The sequence below is a fragment of the Carassius gibelio genome, chromosome B13 (assembly GCF_023724105.1).
Source record: "Carassius gibelio isolate Cgi1373 ecotype wild population from Czech Republic chromosome B13, carGib1.2-hapl.c, whole genome shotgun sequence".
NCBI classification, from domain to species: domain Eukaryota; kingdom Metazoa; phylum Chordata; class Actinopteri; order Cypriniformes; family Cyprinidae; genus Carassius; species Carassius gibelio.
Genome location: NC_068408.1, coordinates 13,253,244 through 13,274,513, shown reverse-complemented (window position 1 = coordinate 13,274,513; position 21,270 = coordinate 13,253,244). Strand labels below are relative to the sequence as shown.

The 21,270-nt window shown below is 37.7% G+C and overlaps 1 protein-coding gene across 4 annotated transcripts in view; it reads left to right on the top strand.

Moving 5' to 3' along the window:
• The window catches only part of LOC127970153 (ras and Rab interactor 2-like), a 34,240-nt gene that overhangs the window by 7,247 nt on the left and 5,723 nt on the right, over positions 1-21,270 (top strand). For 2 of the 4 annotated variants that reach the window (XM_052572443.1, XM_052572442.1), the window contains 8 exons: positions 3,453-3,551; positions 4,550-4,610; positions 7,718-7,806; positions 8,967-9,165; positions 9,265-9,373; positions 10,286-10,358; positions 13,067-13,158; positions 18,448-19,707. In XM_052572443.1, the coding sequence (XP_052428403.1) occupies positions 4,590-4,610; positions 7,718-7,806; positions 8,967-9,165; positions 9,265-9,373; positions 10,286-10,358; positions 13,067-13,158; positions 18,448-19,707 (1,843 nt within the window). In that variant the 5' untranslated portion in view covers positions 3,453-3,551; positions 4,550-4,589. The remainder of the gene's footprint in view (positions 1-3,452; positions 3,552-4,549; positions 4,611-7,717; positions 7,807-8,966; positions 9,166-9,264; positions 9,374-10,285; positions 10,359-13,066; positions 13,159-18,447; positions 19,708-21,270) is intronic. The other 2 variants (XM_052572441.1, XM_052572440.1) reach the window with 1 other exon arrangement.

Genomic DNA, 21,270 nt, shown 5'->3' with positions numbered 1-21,270 from the left:
CACAGAGACGCTCTGTGCTTCGTAGTTCAGATGTGCCTTTGTGTGGGTCCAAAGAGCCCAGCTCAGTGTTCTTTTACGTACACACAAACACACACACACACACACACACACATATATATATATATATATATACATATATATACATATATATATATATATATATATATATATATATATATATATATATATATATATATATATTTATATATATATATATATATATATATATACATACATACATACACAAACTGGCATGCTGAACATTTTGTGTAATGGTACAAGCCAGCACGAAATAACAAATAACCCTGTTTTGATGGAATCAGGATAAAAGGTTTGCCTCTAATCTTGTGTTGTTTGCAGATGTTGACATTTTCGATGGCACACTAACAAAGACCGTTCCTTTCAACTGGAGTTTTCCATGTATCCCAGTGCCGTGACATCCCTATTGAGATGAGAGCGGGCGAGGGAGATAAACGACCAATTGAACTGGACTTTCTCTCTCTGCATGTCTGTGCTCCAGTGGCCAGTTAATAACTTAGCCTGTTTATTCTGCCCGTGCTGTCAGTCCGAAGGGTTTCCTGTTTACTCACAGAGCTGTATGCGAGTGTGCAGTTTGTAGAGTCTTTGAAAAACAGATACAGGCACAGAAACCGGATGATGCAAGGTAAATAACAGCTTGCTTTTTCTGGATGATATACTGAGCAGGGCTCAACAACGGTTTGCTTGATGTCCTGGGGCCATTGTGAGAAAGTGTCGCTCCAGATTATGGAACTGTCACTTGTTTTGCATCATATGTCACCATTTTACAGCAAACTTATGTATGTTTATGGATATAGCTTTGGACTGTAATGTTGGCAGTGTAAGCAAAACAAATGTTGTTGTTCAGCCCTGCCGGGAGAAAGATGAATGTGTGTTGTTGTGCCTCATTACAGCAACAACATGAGGTGAAGCCCCTTCACAGAGTGGAGTAGATTAACATTCAAACTCAATCCATATCTGTCAGTGCAGGAAAGATGCTTCACAGTAAAATACCTTGAACTCACTCAGGTTTCTCCTGTACCCCACCTTCATCTCCAGATATTCCAGAAAAACCATCACCACAGCAGCATAAAAACGTTAATCTCAGTTTTCACTGCTGTATCTTTTCCCAAAAAGCTGGGTGGTTGTGAGAGTTGTGCCCTTTGGATTGTACTGAAGCTTGCCGCTGAGTGTGACAACTAGTCAGGAAATGAGAGAGAGGAGAAAAAAAAGCTATGAACTGTGGGAATGATTTGGAGAAGAGAGATTGAGACGATGAAAAAATCATTCTAATATTCATTAGATTATTGGATTATCGTCAATTATCAGAATAATTGTTGCAGTCCTAGTGGACTATCAATTTAATGAGGTGAAGATTTTGTTTTTGTGCATCACACTTGGGCTTTGTTCGTCTTTAATAATTTTATCATTCAATGTTTTTATTCAGTAATATTTTAGTATAATAATATTAATAAAAAACATTTTACTACTATTATTAGATCACAAAATAATAGTAAATGTCAAATTAATATAAATAATAATTATTATTATGAAAAGTTATTAGAATGTTATAAAAATTATTAAACAACAATAATTATACTTTATTGTTATGTAGATGGATGTTGAGTGTGTAAATAAAGTACAATGAATGAATAACTAGGCTATTAGTATTATTAATCTTTAAAAAAAAACCTTGACAAAATAAGATAGATTTTGAACAGGACAGTCTGAACATAGCAATGTTGATAAATTGGCTCTGGAGGACACAAGAGTCCATAGCGATTTGTGCAGAAGAAAGAAATGGTTTGAGGGGAGATGCTGGTTCTTTTCAAAGCTTCTGATGGTCACATCAAAGACTTTGTGAGCTGAGCTGCACATGTTTGCCATGATTTCCTTTACAGTGTCAGCACACAGACAGCAGCTTTGTGTTAGCTCAACACATATATTCAACTAGTGAAGAAAGGCTTTGTGTTTTGTTTGTCGACGGATAGCAGAGTCAGATTGGCACTGCAAGACCGTGCTGTCTGTGGAGGAAAAGTGCATAACACAGACAACTGTGCTGTATCAAAGCTTTCTGGGTGCTGAGGTTCTGCAGCATCTGGAAGTAGGTCGTTGCTGGCTCTTGCTCCAGCTGATGACAATCTTCTTCAGCAGGAGAGAGATGTTTGCTCATTGCTAACAATGTGACCTGCAGAGGCAGCATTGAGTGGTGTGGCTGTTTAAATAGCTGTTTTGTTAACAATTTATCTGGCAGGACGCAATAATGCAGCTTACTCTTGCATTGAATGTGTAATAAATGTTTTGAAGTCAAATTTTTTTTGTGTACAATACAAAAAGCTCCCTCCATAGACCCTCCAGCCTGTAATCACTTAAGCTCATTCATGGGTTGAACCCATTATACCTTAGTTGTAACGAGAGCTTTCTTATCCTCAATAGGGCCTGGGAAATTTCAGTTGCATTGCTGTCTATGCAGGGTCAGAAAGCTCTCCGATTTCATTTAAAATGTTAATTTGTGTTCCAAAGATGAAAAAAGGTCTCACAGTTTTGAAACAACATGAGGGGGAGTAATTAATGACAGAATTTTCATTTTTGGGTGAACTATCCCATACACCTATGAGGAGCAGGAGTTAAAATCAGTGAGATACATTCAGAGATGCATTGCTACATTCCAGGGGTTTCTTCTTCTGCATGGGGCTGGTTTAGATTCTTACCTGAGCTGAGCAGTGCATTCACAGCTGACTAAGTGCATTAGAATGCTGTATGTTCGTCTACATTCCCTCTTCCACCACCCTTTCTCACAGCTTGACCTTTGCCCTGGTTTTGTTTCTGCCAGTCTCCCAGTGTTAGGCCTCAGGCTGTTTTAAAAACTTCTTTACAAAAATGGGCGAACAAAAGATTTGAACTCAGACTGGCATCTCTATTTGCTTTACCAGTTCTCCCATGATATCTAAGCAAAATGTACTGTGTAAATTTTTTTAGCTAAGGTATTCAAATAAATATATATGTGTGTGTGTGTGTGTGTGTGTGTGTGTGTGTGTGTGTAATTTTATACCTTAGCTAACACAATTTACACAGTTTACAGTAATTATTAATTAACATGTTAAATTCTTAGCCCTGGCTGTAACAGATAATATTGGCTGCACATATTCTTATGAGCAATCTAGGACTAGATGTGTTTGAGCATGTGACTGTGTATGTACAGTATAAGACAATATTGCATGTATAAAGGGAGTAGTTCAAGTTAATTCATCTGGTAGGAAATGAGTCAAATGAGAAGAGGGCTTTTAATGAACTTTGGAGTGTGCCTAAGGTGCATGTATTGCAGGCTCCTTCTGTTAGTCCTGTATCCCTTTTTCTCTGGCCTATCCATGTTGAATGGGTTGAGATTTCCTCTGCTTGGGCTTCAGATAAAGTAATGTGTCTGTGATCCACAGAGACCCAGCCTGACACAGAAGAGCAGCGTATACTCAACCATGTCTACAGAGATGATGATGCAGTCCTGTCTCATGGACCGGAGCAGCAGCTTTTTTAAGGTGAGACACATCACCACTGTCTTTTGAGTAGTGTTGTCAAATGATTAATATTTATAAATATAAATATATGCTGTATATGTGTCTTTATATAGACACAATAAATATACGCAGTACAAACACATGTATTATATAAACAAAATTAATCATTTGACAGCACTACTTCTGAGCTTTGCATTGTTTTTTGTATGTGTCTGTCTGCATGCATGTTCTGGATGTAGATTTGCATGTGCTCCGCTATCATCACATGAGCTTCTCTAACAGAGCCTCCTCAATAAAAGCCACATAGGTTTGGAACGACGTGGCTAAATGATGACGTTTACAATTTTGGATAAACTGTCCTATTAAGGTTCTGCTTTTTTTTGGTCCAAATTTGTTAATGCTTAACACAGTTGTAAATGTTTTTTGATCCAATCACTCAAAACACATTCAGAGGTTGTCAGAAACACATGTGATCACATGGCCTTCAAACTGACGTCCTGATTGAACTGCACTATAGTTTACATTTTACACCAGTAATGTGTCAAACAGCAATAAATGACACACTGAAACACACCATCACTCAAGGAGCTTGCTTTCAGTATGTGTCCTACTTTAGATCCAGACAGAGCGCAGGTTAGTCAGGGCCTCTGGAGACCCCGTGGAATGCTGTTCACTTTGCCGACACTAAAGCTGCAGAGTTTAAGAGGTTCTCAGAGGATGATAGATGCAGTTGTTATCTCAGCAAGCTATTCTTCCAACAAACATAAAGAGTTTTTTGTGTGAATGTTTATGTAATTATTTCAGGGTGACCTTACTATTCCCTCCAGCATGTGTTGTGATTATTTCATGGGGGAAGTTGTAGTTGCAAGTGCAAGCTTTGTTACATGTACACAATCAGATGCAGCCAAAGGCAAATAAATCAGGCTTTCGCTCTGACACTAATCGGCTGTGATGAATGCATGATAAGATTAAGAGTGTCAGTGAACAAAAATTTATATTCCTCCTTGTTTCCCTAACAGAAAACACTCCCGTAACATCTCTCCTCTGTCATCAGTTTAGATGATCCTACAGTGGAATGTGGTGAGCGGATTGAATTTTACCTTTGTCATCTATTAAAGGAACAGTTCATGCAAAAAATGTACTCGCCCTCATGTTGTCCCAAACATGTATGACTTTCTTGTTTCCGTGGAGGACAGATGGTGAATTTGTCAAGAATTTCCTGGCTGCTCTTTTCTAAATAATTAAGTATGGAATAGAATACTGGCAAAAAAACTTATAGAAAATATTTTATGAGATTAGGAATGCACAATATCAAATTCCTGTTGATACCAATTCCTATCATAGCTAATAATTGATAAATGACTGACATGAATAATAAAAAAAGAAAAAACTATAATCAATTGTTCTAAATGATACATGTGAATGTAGGCATTACAGCATTATAATGTACAGTATGAAAAATATGTATTCATTCTAATATTTCCAAAAGATAATGTTTAGCTGTGCCATTTAATTATTAGTGATTTTAAAGACCAATTTTCATGAGTGTCAGATGATGATAGGAGTAAACAATGTAAAAAAAACAAATATTATTGTTGGATTTATGTAAGATTATATATCCAATATAAATATGATACAACAAATAAAAAAATAAAAAAAATCATAGTAATATTAGCTGATAAACAGCTTGCAAACTTGTCATATAAATTTAGACCATTTTTATTTAAATATTAATAAAATATACATTAAAAAACTAAAAATTAAAATGTGCAAAATGAAATCAAATAAATAAATCATATTAAATCAAATAAATCATATTAATCATACATATTTGTGTTTATTAGAAATACCAGAGGTACATATAAGCTTAGATAGCAGGCCCTTAAAATATTATCTTGGAGAAAGGGGAGCTAGTTGAGAACCACTGCCATATTATACAGGTATCATTTACTTTAATTATATGGAAAAGAGTGACTAAGATGTTCCTTTAAACACCTTTTTCCACTGAATAAATATAAGGATTTGGGATAGTTTAAGGGTGTGTAATTTGGCAGAATGTTGATTTTTGAGTGAACAGTCCCTTTAATTGAATAACTCAATGCTAACTCAATAAACTGCTGCTGTCACTTTGAGTGTTTATATTTCAAACACTCCTCTCAGTGTTAGGGCTGTGTTTGGCTGAAACTAGCGTGTTAGTAAAGGTCAGCACATACTTTCCTAGTGTCTTGGCTGCTTTGTATGCTGAGAATGACTTTACCTCATGGCTGGTTAAAGAGAGGCACAGATGACTGCAGCATTTGGAAGAGTTCTTGATCTTGCCAGTCTCCAGAACACCACCCAGTATCTCACAGGCATCAGAATTTCCTAACAAATGTCCAGCCGGCATAAGAGCACCTTTTATTCTGCTTAATCACCTTTTTTAATGGCTCATCAGTAAAGCTGAAGTCATTCTCTGCTTCTGTATGAATTCATCAATGCAAGCTTTATATCAGATCTCTTTCTGTCTCAGCAGGATTGTGTCTGTTAAGTGTAAATGATAGGTGGCTCTATTGTCATCGTTCTTACATTAGCTCGGGATAATTTGCTGTGTTCTTATAAATCTGTTGAAAATGTACCTTCTGTTTTTCTGTCAGCGTGGGATTGTACAATCACATATAGAAAATATAGAAACTCTTTGGTCATTTTTGAACGAGATGCTAACGATCTATAATCAAGTTCAATGATCTATGCTAAGCTAAGCTAAAAGTGCTACCGCCAGAGATCGGCTGAATGGATTGGAAAATGGTAAGACTCAACTGTTGTAAAATGAGCCTATTTTCAAAAATTGGTGTTCTTTTAATAAAGGTTTGCGGCCAGTTTGTGGTTTTTTAAGTCTCTTATGCTTACAAAGATGCATTTATTTTTTATCAATTTAATGCAAACCCACCCCAAACTTTTGAACGGTGCTGTACATGTCATGCACACACAATAAATAATATATTCTTTGTGTTATTTTCTGATTGTATATGTGGATAGTCAAAATGAAAAAGTGAATGTTCATATTTACACTTGGCCATGGTGACAAGTTCAATGATAAGCTCATGCATGCCTTTTTCTGTTGTTTTCTGAGTGTTTTTATTTAGATGATATGCTTAAAACTGTATGAGGTATTTCTTGCCTGACTCGCACATGGAGCACAATGAGCAGTATCAAGCCATTGCAGTGAGCCAGTTTATTTTATGCTGGTTTGATAACTCTTGGCCTTGCAAGTCTGTAGCTCATTCAGCAATAATCTACAGCATTTTGTTGCGACTTAAGCCCTTTCGGGTCTTTACAGAGTGCTTTTCTTGGCTGTAAGCTGCATTTTGAAAAGAGCCAAGAGTTGGTGTGTAATTGTGGTTTGCTGACTAAGACTGATTATGAAGTTAGAGAAATACCTCATGACTACAAGCGGAAAATGCTGGCTCGGATAAAAAAGAAACGCAACAGAAAGTTTAGACGTGTCTTTACTTGTCTGGTTTATGGTCAAGGTTTCACTGAAATCTTGATTGTTTCATGCATTAGAGTGGTAGTGCTTAACAGGAATTTCTGCAGGATAATAAGTTCAAGCAGTGAATTAAAAAAAAAAAGAAAAGAAAAGAAAAAGAAATTAACTAAAAAAGGGAGAGAAAAAAAAAAACAACAACCTGCCCCCTGCTGGCCATCAGGAGAAACACAGATATGTGAAAAATATACAATGACAAAACTGTGCACTTACCCTTACTTACCTAAAATCACCATTATTCATGCCTGATTTAAGCAGTTAGCAATAAAGCATCAGCAATTGTTAGTATCCTGCCTTAAACAGAATATTTTTTTTTTTAATTTCAATATTTTGTGTTTTAATTTACAGTGACCAGGGTTCAGTGTTTCATCTGAATAATCGAACGAAATGTACAGACAGTGTGCTTTGATGTCTTTGTCTGAATTGTTCTCACTGTTAGCTGTTGAAAGGAAACGGACGCAGATGCTGGCTTACTGGGAATCATTTCATGATGACTAATTCCAGACACAGCCACTTCCCATTTGTACAAAAATTCAATGACACACTAGCATTCATTCAGTATGTCTTGAGATTTCCTGCTCTTTATGCTTGTATTGTTTTCTCTGTGTGTGTGTGTGTGTGTGTGTGTGTGTGTGTGTGTGTGTGTGTGTGTGTGTGACTACAGCTGATTGACACGTTCTCCACAGAGATCTCAGAGCTAAAGCAGGAGATGGTTCAGCCAGCCAGAGAGCCGGAGACAGAGATCTTACAGGGGTGAGTCTTTCCTTCGTCACTGTCATCACTGGCATTAATAGGTTATATAATAGGCTATATTACATTTACACGTAGTCATTTAGCACACGCTTTTGTCCGAAGCGACTTACAAATGAGGAAAATATTACAATATTACATGGTGTTGTATATGTTCTCAATTGCACAGTGGGATTAGAAGGTGTGAGACAACACTGAAAATGTCATTTATTCCTGAATAGAAACAAACAGTTTCAATAATAATAAAAAAAAAGATTAAAAATGCAAACTAAGCAATATTTTGAAATTGTCATAGTGTTAGCTGTATTTGGCATTAAAATGGGACACAATAAGTATTTTTATTATAATAATAATAATAAAATCTGTGCAGATTTATGCATTCATTCAGTATTTAGTATCGCAAGCATTAGCTTTGAGAGTCATTGTGTGTTTGTTATTGTTCTTCCCATGTTCTCCAGGAGGTGGAGCATGTCTTCTTTCTGAGCCGTAGGGCATTCAATTATTTTGCAATACCGCATTTCCATGAAATTTAAAGACCATGCGACGTACAATAAATTCAGGTGTTTCACAATCAGCTTTCAGAAGTTTGAAAACAGCTTAACCAAAACAAGCTTCAGTCTCTTAATAATTGTTTTCCCCTCATTTGATGTCCCTGCGTTCATGAGACAAATAATTTCTAGCATTCATAAACATAACTTCTTTCTAATGCATTTCTAATCTTAAATGCGTTAAATTGAACAAAAATGACAGTAAAGTCTTTACAAATGGTATAAAAGGTTTCTTTCAACTGAACTTAAACTACCTATTCATCAAATAATCCTGAAAAAAGTAAATTTTCACAGAAATATGAATCAGTAAAACTTTTTTTTTTTTTATAATAAAAAGAAATGTTTCTTGAGTACTACATCACATGATTTTTGTAGGATCATGTGACAGAGGGATATAAAATAATAAATTACATTTTAAGATATATTAACACAGAAAACAGTTCATTTCAATTGCAAAAATGTTTCCCTATATAGCTGTTATCGGAAGGAGGTTGGGATTCTTACAGGTTCTGCAACCTAAAATCATTTGACAACCACTGCTTTAAACCAAGTGTGGTTTTGATCTTGTGTTGTTGTGAAATAAAGGTTTCTCTGTCTCTATGTATGTGTCTGTAGTCTGGAAGGAGAGGTCAGCGGTCTTTTCCTTCAGTCTTCTGCCTGCGCTGGTACACCTGGAGTGAGGGATTCTGGATATGACTCTCTACGCAGACGCATGAGTATCCTGGACAGACTGATGCAGACACACTCTGTATGGTTGCTACTGTCTCTCAGCGATGAGGAAGCCAGACGTATTCTGCAACCGCAGCCGGCTGGGGTAATGACAAAAGCCACCTTGCTTCACAACAATAGGTTATTTTGTTATTTATGTTTTACCATGGTCAGTGCAGTTTATTTGTGTGTCTGGTCTATCTAGAGTTTTGTGGTGAGGAGGTGTTATAAACTGCAGAAAAAGGTGATTTCCCTACGTATGGACAGCGACATACTGATTGTTCGGGACTTTCCAGTTAAAGAGAGCCAATATAGTAAGTGATACAATAAGTTTATTTCCATTAGAAGACCACTTATAGTGTGCGTATTTACGTCATCTTTTTCACTTCCTCTTGCTTGGAGTTTTTTGGTTGTTTTGTACCTGTCCATTTCCTGTCTAATTATTTGGAATAGAAAAAAAGACACATTTCTTGTTACATGGCTATAAGAGCCCTGTGGTACTGAACATCAGTATGATATACATGTAATGTCATATACAGTACACAACATACACTACCATTCAAAAGTTCTGGGTCAGTATGTATTTTTGTTTTTTATTTAAAAAGTTAAAAATCAGCGAGGATGCATTAAATTGATTTTAAAGTGACAGTTTATTTATAAAATTGCAAAAGAATTCTATTTCAAATGTGAACTTTCTATTCATCAAAGAATCCTGAAAAAAGTATCAATTATTTGGTTTGGAAACAGAACTTTTATGGAATGCATTAATTGTTCATAAATATTCTTTTGTAATATGTTTGCAATTACAGAATTTATTTTTGGTTTTGGTTTTCGCAAAAATCTGTTCTTCTTATGTTTCATAAATGAGGCCCAGTGAAACTAGAGGTACTTGTATGGATCAAGCTCCAGTTGTGCTATGCTTTTATTCTACTCATATGAAATCAGTTCACTGTTTTATCTCCATCAACACAGTTCATGCACTCTGCTTCAGTCCCATCTCTCTGTATTTCTCTCTGTCTTTGTCACTTTCTGCCAATACAGTCATGCAGTTAAGTGGGTCAGATCCTGTGCAACTTGTGTGAAGGATGTTTAAATGTGCAAATTTGGCTCTGTATGGCTCGTTTCCCTTAGAGAGAGACTGTTAGGTCAATTCAGTTTTTCCAATAGCAATTCCTGTGGTGTGTAACTTACTGTGGTGTGTGTGTGTGTGTGTGTCTTTATTACAGCCTTTTCTCTGGAGGGCTCAGGGATCAGCTTTGCAGACCTCTTTCGACTGGTGGCTTTCTGCTGTATCAGCAGGTAAGATGATCCCACTCAGAAAAAACAAAAACTTCTGCAAAAACAGCTTGTTTAGTTTTATTTTATAGTTATTAATGGGTGGACAGTGACCTTTTTTGGCTTTTTTGGTGTAGATTTTAATAATTTATAAGAAATCCTACTTTATCCTGATGAAAGTCTAAACTGGTGAAGACTCAACTAGTAAGGATTACTAGAGCCCGACCGATATGGATTTTTGGGGGCCGATGCCGATGCCGATATTAACTCGAAAATAGCCGATTTATAAGCCGATATTTTGATTTTGAAAATAAACTGGATATTAGACCCATTTCCTATAAACTGCACTTCCACAACATTCAATAGCAAAATATCTACCTGTTCTATGTATGTGGGCTGTATAAACCATTTTCCAGAAGGGATTTATGTAAAAAAAAAAAAAAGCCTTAGATTACGGTCTCAATGACTAAACAATTGCACATCAAAAGTATATATTTTTTAATGATCAAAAAACAGTCTGGTTTTAAACATTTAACACTTTTACTTTCTTCCAGCTGAAGCTGGTTTTAACAGTCTGTGTGTGTACTGTAAATAAATTATAATACTAAAGTTAAAGTATTTGCAGAAGTAGTCCCACACTTTGCTGCTACAGCATTCACCTTTTTCAGGTATCTGTAGGGCAGAAAGAGAGACAGAGAAAGAATAAGCATGTGTATTAATAATATCACCATGTATCATTACTCATGTCATCATTAGAATTATAATAATAATAAACAGGGATCTCCTACATAGGCAAAAATGAGAAATTTATATTTTTTTTTATTTGTCAAGCAATAGGTATTACCTACTTATATTTAACTATATTATTTCAACATTTTCCTGTTATGTCTGTAAAGCTGCTTTGAAACAATATGTAAAAAAAAAAAAAAAAAAAAAAAAAAGCGCGTGTTCAGCTTACATTTATTTACATGTCCCCTCTGGTTTAATCATTTCTTACGCACCTACTGTAGTTACTGTAACTACACTACATTTGCTCTCACAGACACATTCACAACGGACCCGTAGATCTTCTCCTCTTCTCTTTGTGCAGTCTGAATCAAAACATCGTCATGCGCTGGCGAACGTAAAGTTAGCCTACTGTTACCGGAAGATTACGGAATCAATTCGAAGTTGAATGGTTAACGTTAGTGTCATGAACACACCGCTGTCAATTTTGAGAAGCACCACCTTCAAACAAGTTAATAGCAAGCATTTAAGGGGCCTGCTAAAAAGGAAGCTATATTAGCGTTAGAGTAACATAACCAGCCTGAATTCACCAAATTGTGCTCTGGACCTGAGGGTAGCCTTCTCTTCCTTGCTTCTCTCTTAATTATCATCAGCTGGACTAGCGCTATCGCTCGCTTCTTACAACGGGACAGATACATGTTTGCTGCTGACCGAAAGGAGGAACAACAGACTATTAAAACTCCGCCAACGCCATAGCGCAGCGCAGCGCAAATCGCGTTGTATCTGAAGGGCAACGCTGAACCCAGCATACCGCGTCCTGTGTGAAAGGACCATTACGCGGTCATTATGTGGGAAACACACCGCAATAGAATAAGAATAATTTAAATGCTAACGTTATAGTTTGACCTCTTATTAACGTTCGCGCTCTTCCACTAATAAACATGGTATTAGCTTTGTGGCTAATCTAATATAGCAATGCATGAGCGGCTGTAAGTGATGTTGCAGAATATTTAGAAGTGATAATGATAGGACCGTTAGCTAGAACTACCACACCGTTTTTATATACAGTGTATGAACTAAATCTACAATCATTTCACATGACGAACGACAGACTCACCTGGGTGGCTTGGCTGTCCTTCTGTAGTGAATTTCTGGCGCTGTTGTCAACTCTGGAGTTGCAGACCGCCCTCTGGTGGGCAAAGTATGCAACACTCATAACATGAGTGAAGCATGAGACTCTGTTTTTTCATGTTTCATCGGCCGTTATAAACGCCGATGCCGATTTAAATGCAATTAGCTCATATCGGCCGATAATATCGGCCGGCCGATATATCGGTCGGGCTCTAAGGATTACACAAGCATAGATTCCAGACTCAGCGCAAAACAATATTAACTCAACCAATGGAGTGAATTTGAGTTGGGACGACCAGCCAATGGAAGAGGAGGGGTGCACCTTTCAGAAACTCTCCTGAAGTTCTCAGAATAAACCAAAATGTTTGTGGTAAAGTAAAACCAGATGATGCTGTTTGAGCTGCATTCCAGTGTTAAAGACCAACACGCAAAATAACAGGAAGGAAGGGTCTGACTAGAGCGGTCTCCTTTTGCTTGAAGTTAGTCTGTTAAAGTTATACCCGTTTACATAGTTAGAGTTCACCCATATAGAGTTCTGTAACAAAGAGGTTTGCGAGACGTAACAAATCCACGCAAGGTCTGCGTCAATGCCATGCAGGAAAGTCAGTGGATAAACACAGCCCTCTCTCTGCCAAACGCAACCACATGCTCTGATTTACAGCTATTTCTCTCTCTCTCTCTCTCTCTCTCTCTCTCTCTCTCTCTGAGTCTGACTCATTTTTTCTTTCACTCTCTCCATTAGTGCACACAACAACTCTCAGCCTGGATATTCTTGCTGTTTAGTTTTTAGTGCTTTTCGTCTCGTCACTCTAACATTCTTTTGAAGCATTTTTATAAAGTTTTAGCACTTCTTAACATTCATGTGTCCACTTTAGGGACGTTCTACCCTTTACACTGAAGCTGCCTGAGGCCATCACAGCTGCAAAGACCCCTAAAGATCTGGAAGAGGTGGCTCAGTTAGGAAGAGGTGAGTTTTAATCCCATATGCATGAATGTTTGCTTTCCAGAATTTTACTGAGCTTAACTGCTGACTGTTGAGTTTCAGCATTGCTCACACAGCATAACTGCTCCTCTAATGACCCTCAACTTTTTATGTGTTTATTGTTTGTCTGTGTGACTTGGTGTAATAGTGTGTTACTGTAAACCTTATGCAGATGTTGTTTGCATTTCTTCTTAACCTGTTAAATGTCACCCCGTCCCGTATACGGGACGCCTACGTTGACTATACTATATTACAATCAAATCTAATCTAATTTTGACAAACTATATATCGTTGGAAAGGTCTAAGACTCCCAAATATATATTTTACCAATATTTTTTGTTAAAAATTATGTAGGAAAAGTAATAGATGAATTTATGAAAAGAGTGCACCCTCAGAAATCTACATTACAAAAGGAGCTTTGACCTTTGTTTAAAAAAAAGACTTCCTCGTTGCCTTTTTCTCTATCACATTTTAGAAATCATCAGAAGTTATATATCACTTGAAAACATAAAATCTCAAAATTCATCCTTCAAAACCCATTTTAAAATCAGACATTGCATTACCATGTAAATGGTACATCAAAATCATGTTACAAAATGTTTTCAGTCATGAATAATAAAAATTTAGGTTTGTATCATGAACATTCATCTCTATCTTCAAAAACGTGAGTGACAGTTAATTAAATTCAGGTCAGAGTTTTATTGGCAGTCAGTGTGTCAGTTTATTCATAGTTGAGCATTCAGCAGTTTGACATGGTTGAAGCATTTAGTGACAAGTGATTTACTGACAAGCTGTGCAAATCCAAGCTGATAATGAACTAGGGCTGGGCGATATGGCCTTTTTTCACAGAAAATCTGATTTACGATTTAAATCGATTTTCCCCCTACTTAAAATCAATATTCAGTTGACAAAGAAATTGTTCAAAACAAGTTGTAATATAATAATTTATCATTTACCAGTCAAATTTATAACTGGGACAAGATTAAAAAAAAAACAGTATTACCTTAATGCTGGAAAGACCTTAAGGTTTTTATTTTTTATTTTTTTTATACTTATAAGATTAAAACTGGCAACTCCGCAGTGAGTCAGTGTAATGGACGTAGGACAGAGCAAGTGTAAATATATTTTCTAGTCTATATTTCCATCTGTCTAACTGGACGCGAGAGTTGTGCCGCGCCGCTGCACCAAAAGTCTGTCTAAACTTGATGACACCACACTACAGTTGCAAATCATCTGAACGTAGTGTCCGTATATTTCTTCATAAATAGAACGAGGCATCGGTTTACTGGGGATCGGGTCGAATCACACCACATCCAGTGTATTGAACATCACTGGGTTCTATTCTTTTGTTGGATCGCTCCACTCGTGTCCGGTGTAGACATGGTCTGAGTTTATTACTGGTTTATATTATAGCCATGTTTGTTTTTAATGTTTTTATGAAATATCTTTATTGACTGCATGATCATATCATCGTATTATCTACTGCCATGCGAGCCACAAAGGTAAAAGCTTGGCGAGGAATTTACCACGGATTAGATAACCGGCTTTACTGATGAGATGCGCATTAATCATTGGCACCCCTAACATTAAAGGGACACTGAGTAGGAATTACTCCCATCTAGTGGTGAAATTGTATTTTGCATTCAAACTAACTTTGCTCTCCAGCGCCTCGCTTTTTCAAATGCGCGTTGCATCTACGGTAGGCGATATGTACCAAAAAGCTTTGACAGGATGTATTCTAATAGCACTTCGTCGAGTTTTCCTTCAGGTGAACAGGTGTGTTATTTCAAACAAACTGCAACATGACAACTAACAAACGAATGTTACAGTATGAATTACTGACTGTGGAAAACATGAAATATTGTAATTAGTAGTTATGTCTAATTTATTCGTTATATTTTCTGAATTATATGCATTGTTAGATATAAAAAAAATATTATAATATAGACTGTAACACTGACTTACCTGTCGAGAAGAAAACTGGCCACTTCAGCGTCTCTTTTGAAATCTTTATCAAGCATTAGCTCTTTCCACCTAGAAAAAGCTTCCCCGACATTAACTCTTGTTTTCTGTAATCTACGGTCACGTTTCCTTTTACGTTCTATTTTTGACTGTTTTGGCGACGATGTTTTCTTCTCCTGTGGCGCGGCATATGTATGGTCCATAATAAGAATGCAATCCAGACTTTTAAACTTGCTGGTGCAGTTTCAAGCGTCTCTCACTGCTCTGCACCTGCGTTTCTGGCTCTGACCGAAAACGCGCTGTGGAAACGCGTTGGCTTAGTACTTTTTGTCCCTCTCTGCTATTATAGTTTTGCAAGATGGCGGAACTACATGGAAGCCTCCGTCGACCTACCCGTCCCATGTATATAAAGATAATAAATTCTTCATTTACGAGGATTAGTTTAAACATTGGCATAGGTATTTGTACACCATTGAGGGCATATTTATGAATAAAAATATTGATTTTAGATAATAAAATACCTAAAAAGTTACTTATTGTCCCTTTAAGACATAATGCACAGCATATATATGCAAAAGTGATACACATTTTAAAATTCTTGCCTATAACAATAAATTGCTAGTTATTTTCATGTTGGCCCATAATAACCAATTAACGGCCAATATTAAATTGATGTACTGTTTTCTTTAATGTATTTTCTTTTTGACATTTGCTCCAGATTCAATTTAATAGCTATTAGATTTTTCAAGATTGAATTTAAGTGAGTGTAAACATCAAAGGAAATCTAAATGTAATTTGAGGAAATGACTATGAACAAATATACAATATGGGCTGCTATCAATTATGATATCTGTATTTTGTGCATTCCTAATAAACAGTATTGGAGTGACCGACTGAAAGAGGAAACAAATTCAGCATCTTTTTATTGTTTTTAAGTCTTACAGCCTGAGACCTACAGGCTGTATGTAGACATACTGATGAATAAGTTGGATTTGTAGTGCGACAACATCCGGCATGTTGTGAAGAACAAGTCAGATATGTCCTGGAGCATTGACTGTACGGGTGTTACTCTGCCAGCAAACACACAATGAGATTTTGACTAGGTGAACAGATGTGTTTGACGCTAGTAAATGTTTCTGTCAAACAGAGATCTGCCTGTGTGCTTTGTGTCTGATTCAGACTACATGTCGTAATTTTGCACCTTACTTGACGTATGTGAGGTGCAACATTCTTGTACTGAGACGCATGAAATCTTAAACCCAAAACTGAGTTTTGAAATTATCCCTTTAGCTTTATTTAATTATATGGTGGAATGGTTTGACTTGAGGTTAAAAGCTCCACATTTTATTTTAAAAACACTTTTTTTCATATATCATAATCTAAAACAAGTAAATGACTTGTTTAGGGACACGTTTTAATCTAAGAGTTGTTTTTATTTTAAGAGAAATAAGATGACGCTTAGAAACAGTATGAGCTTTTATTTTTGTGCAGTGACATACTCGAAATCTCAGAGGGGAACATATTTTCCTCAGAAGACCATGCAGTCTGAATGGGATAGGTGAGACAGATAATCAGTCTTGGCAGGTAGTGTATCTTCTCTTTTAAAGAATGCCACCTGTAATAAGACGGTTAGACAGTAATGAATGCTGAAACGGCCGTTCAGGGTAAAGCGCAGAGGCGTGACAGGTGTGGTACCTCCATACTCAGATTATATCCAAGAGAAACTCCACCAATGCAAAATTTCAGCATTGACTGACTATAATGACTATAATGGGGGTGAAATGAAGACAAGAAACAAGTTGAAAATGGCAGAAAACGAAGCTGTAAAACAAAATGTAGCATTTTAAGTTTGTTTACAGATAGTGAAAGAAAAATGAGAGTAGATAAAAGAATAGTACAACTGTAAACATGGGTGTAGGTTTCCAGTTATTCCACTCCTGCACAGGTGTCATTTCGGCAGAACTGATCTGAGTAACGCAAATGCTTCCCGCTCTTATCTCAGATGGCATCAGTTAAGAGTCGGCCTAGACTTATCCAGAAAAGAAATTTAAAAAGACAGACAGATTTCCTGTAACACCTGTATTTCTGTTGTAACTTTCTTGGTGATTTTGGTATTGCAGTACTTTATATGTGACTGTCATCATAAATCACTTAAGTTAAATATTGCGCTTCAGATTAATGATTCTGATCATGGCCATAGATGTCACTAAATCCCATCTCAGCACATTTATTGAATGGTTATGATTTTTATTTCAATTTTTCAGTTTTTACAGTTTCGTCTGCTTTTCTGACACCAGTTTTGTTCTAAGCTTAATTGTCAAAAATTTCACTTTACCTTAAAAATATATTAAATTATGCATCATCCTGTACATGCTAAACGTTATTCCAAAAATGTTACAATTTATTAGTAAATTAATTCACTTTTATTATTCTTAAGGGGCACAGCTTCCCCTGTTGTTTATTCTTTTTATATCTTTTCTATTTGATATCCATATTTATAGTCTTGATTCCCCAAAACTGGAACATCATCAAAGTAAAAAGTATTAGCTTTCTGAACATGCAAGATCACATGAAAAAGAAACAAAGAAAAGACAGTCACTTGTATTGCATCCCATGAAAACATTTGAAGGGGTGGTGTTTAGTATGAACGAGTGCGCTGTAAGAGAGGAGGAACAGAGAGCTCCAGTGGCTGTCATCTTCCCACCCCCTCATCAGCATGCATGACTCACACCATTCACTGTGTGAGTATCAGCACTACTCCACCAGTCACAACTCAGACAGCCGAGTCGCTGCGTCAAGTGTAGACGTGTAAACTTTTGTGCTCAAGCTATTTACAAACAGTCTGAAGAGAAGACTTGAGGATTAGTAGCGTAAGTTTAATTCTCCTGTTCTTGTCTTATTTGTTTCAGGATTTTGTTCAGTGTTTCAATGATTTCCCCCCTTAGATTATGTCATGGAATTGTGCACACTATTTTATGTTAGTGTGTTCAGTATGCCAGTGCTTAAACTTGTAGGATAAGCCTTTCAGAAGCATTATCTAGAGTGCCTGCTGATATTCTTCAGCTTTTCTGTCAATCACTTGAAATTGTAGCTTGATATCTGGAATTTTTTAAAATGACTTCCTCTTTTATTTGTTTGTTCTGTAATACTCTTCTGTGATTGTGTGAAAAGTATGATTCAGCTGTTATGTTGTTAAATGCCACTCAAGTTGAGCAGAAATTGAACAGGAATTTTTAAATCCAAATTTAATGTTTTTTTTTTTTATTTACTTTTTTTTTAATGGAGCCTCATTGTGTTGTTCTTTTCATGCAGGTTTCTGGGACTCCGAAGTGTACAATAAGAGGAAGTCTTCTGTGTCTGGGGAGATTGTGTGTGAAAGTTCACAACAGAGACTCAAACAGTGGTCATCCCCAAGAGTTCCGGCCATCCCATTCACACGGACCCCTTCTGAACTTGAATGCAGTCAATCCAACGGAGCGCTGTGCTTCATCAATCCCCTCTTCCTGCAGATGCACCAAACTAACCCTTCACCTACAAAGCAAGAATCACCCCCGGGCAACACAGATCACCAGAACAGGGAAGACAGCGTCTTTTGCTGTGCAAAAAGCACGCAAAACAAATCACACACAAGTGGGAGTAGATCCAAGAGCGAGAGATCCCCACCACCTCGGCCCCCACCTCCCCGCTTTGCCTCCAGCAGATCTGCAGTTCTTCGTAAACAGAAGACCATGCCTGAGACGGTCTGTTGGATCAAAACGCCTCAGGAAAAAGGCAGCCTGCTGGGGAGGTTGGGATCTTCCTTCAGTTCCTTGTCACCCTCATCCTCCCCACCCAAAAAGCTCAGTAAATCTTTCCTTGTGCCCTCATCCCGCAATAAGAATTCCTCCGGTCTGCTTGATGCAGACGGTCTCCGCTGCCACATGGCTCTGGATGACCAGACCATTGAGGAAGCTGTGTCTTGGAGCTTGGCCAAGGTGTCCTCACGCAACTCCCCCGCCCTGGAGATTGGCAGCCCTGCAGATGAACACTGCTCCACCGGACGAGAGCGTCTGAGCGATATCAGCATCTCCACCTCATCCTCAGACTCTCTCGACTTCACCCACGGCTTCTCGCTGCCCATGGAGGCCAGTCCCTCTAGAACCGAGCGGCCCACTGGTGACAGCAGCCTGGAGGAGGAAGACGAGGAAGAGGATGATGGCATCAACTTGGAAAGCGACCAGGAGGTGCCCCCACCCTTCAAGTCAAAGAAGTCAAATGGCGCTGGTACGTTCGTGCTGCCGCGTGCACTGAGAGGACAATTGCGCAAGATGAGCAGCGTTCTCAATTCTTTGATGACGCCCGAGAAGAGAGCCATTCGGAAGATTGTGGAGCAATCCAGGGATAAAGGGACTTACTTTGGCTGCCTTGTGCAGGACTACGTGAGCTTCTTGCAGGAGAACCGCGGCTGCCACACATCAGGCTTGGAACTGCTGCAGACTCTCAGGCAGTTCATGACTCAGATGAAGTCCTACCTGCTGCAGAGCTCAGAGCTTAACCCGCCAATTGAGTCCCTTATCCCGGAGGATCAAATAGGTAAGGCTTCCTTCCTTCAGTAAAACTGTTCCATGCTAGGAAAGGGAAATTGAACTGTTGCTCTAGTGCCAAAAATTATACAAAGGAAGTAGGTGTATGCAACATGTATTGTCTATGATAAAATATGGAGGAGTGATGTGTTTTAATGATGTGCAAGCTTACATTATCCAGTATGTCATTTGTTTAGGGCATCAGCTATACTTACTAGACTGTAGCTGATAACTGTCCATCTAAGTTGTTTTAATGAAAGGCAAATACCTAGCTGCATCAAGTTCCATTGAGCAGTGAAGACTGATGTCATATTTTCTTGCCGCATGAGCACATTACGTAATTCTTGCAGTGATACCTTTGGCCCTGTCCCAAATGCCACCATAAGCCCTTGCGGCCTTACAAATGGGATATTTTGTGGTCTCATGGAATTCATAGGCATGCAACAGCCATCGCAAGAGTACAAGTACACATCAAATGTGCCATTTGGAGCTGGGCCAATGAGTACTAAAAACACTAAACTTACACTGCAGTATTAAGGCACTTAATGATCTTGTCGATGTTAATTAACTTACTCTCTTTTTGAATTCTTATTTGCATTGACTATTGGTAAACAGACATTTTAACTATTAAACAGGTTAATGCAGCGATAATGCAATTACTAAGGACAGAGCACATATTCTATAGACTGAATCGTTATGCATGTTTTTGCGTTAGTGAACCATTAAGAACAGTCGGCTGTGCATCAGAATATTACACATTTTTTAGAGCTGTAGGATGGAAAAGTGACATTGAGAAAAGCCCAAGGCTGTTTTGTGGTTAAGAAACATTGGGAGTGAGTCTCTCTGGCTGAGGTTGCCTAGACAAACTGTTTCTGATCAAAACCTTCCTGTAAAACGAGGCACCACTCTGTCTCCATTGACACTGACTTAGAAGGACCCTGGAAGGCCCACTGGAAGGACCCTGGAAGGCCCACTGCTCATGACACAACAAATATTACCTTTTTACCTAGCATTGGAAGACTGCAAATAAAACACAGAACATAAAAAATAAAATGCCAACATTTTAATAATATTAGATATGAAGCACCAACAAATGTGAATGTGAATTAATTAGAATGCCAAAATGAGATGTTTACTGCCTTTGACACCATTGTACTACTGCAAAGGGGTTAAACTTGTGAGTGTGTGTGCATGAGACAAAACACTTGTGCACATTTATCTCAGCCTGGAGGCATTTTACTCAGCGTGAGCGGCACACACAAGGCACATTGAGCTGAGATGTACACTGGCATATTCATGTGTGGGCAGAGATCCATTAGTATGGCTTTGTATAACTGGCCACACGTCTTTCAGAGTCAGTAACAAGCAATTCTATACTTTATACAATGACACACTAACTGTAAAAGCCCAGTAGATAAACATTCAAAAGCGGTTTAGTTATCATGGAATTGGTTCAGGTTAACATGGGTAGTATGTTGGATGATTTTCAGCTCAGCTGGATTTTGTTTTGGTTCTCCAGCAAATTTGCATCATCCTTCGCCCTGAGCATCCTCCTCCTCCTCTTTGTCTCTCT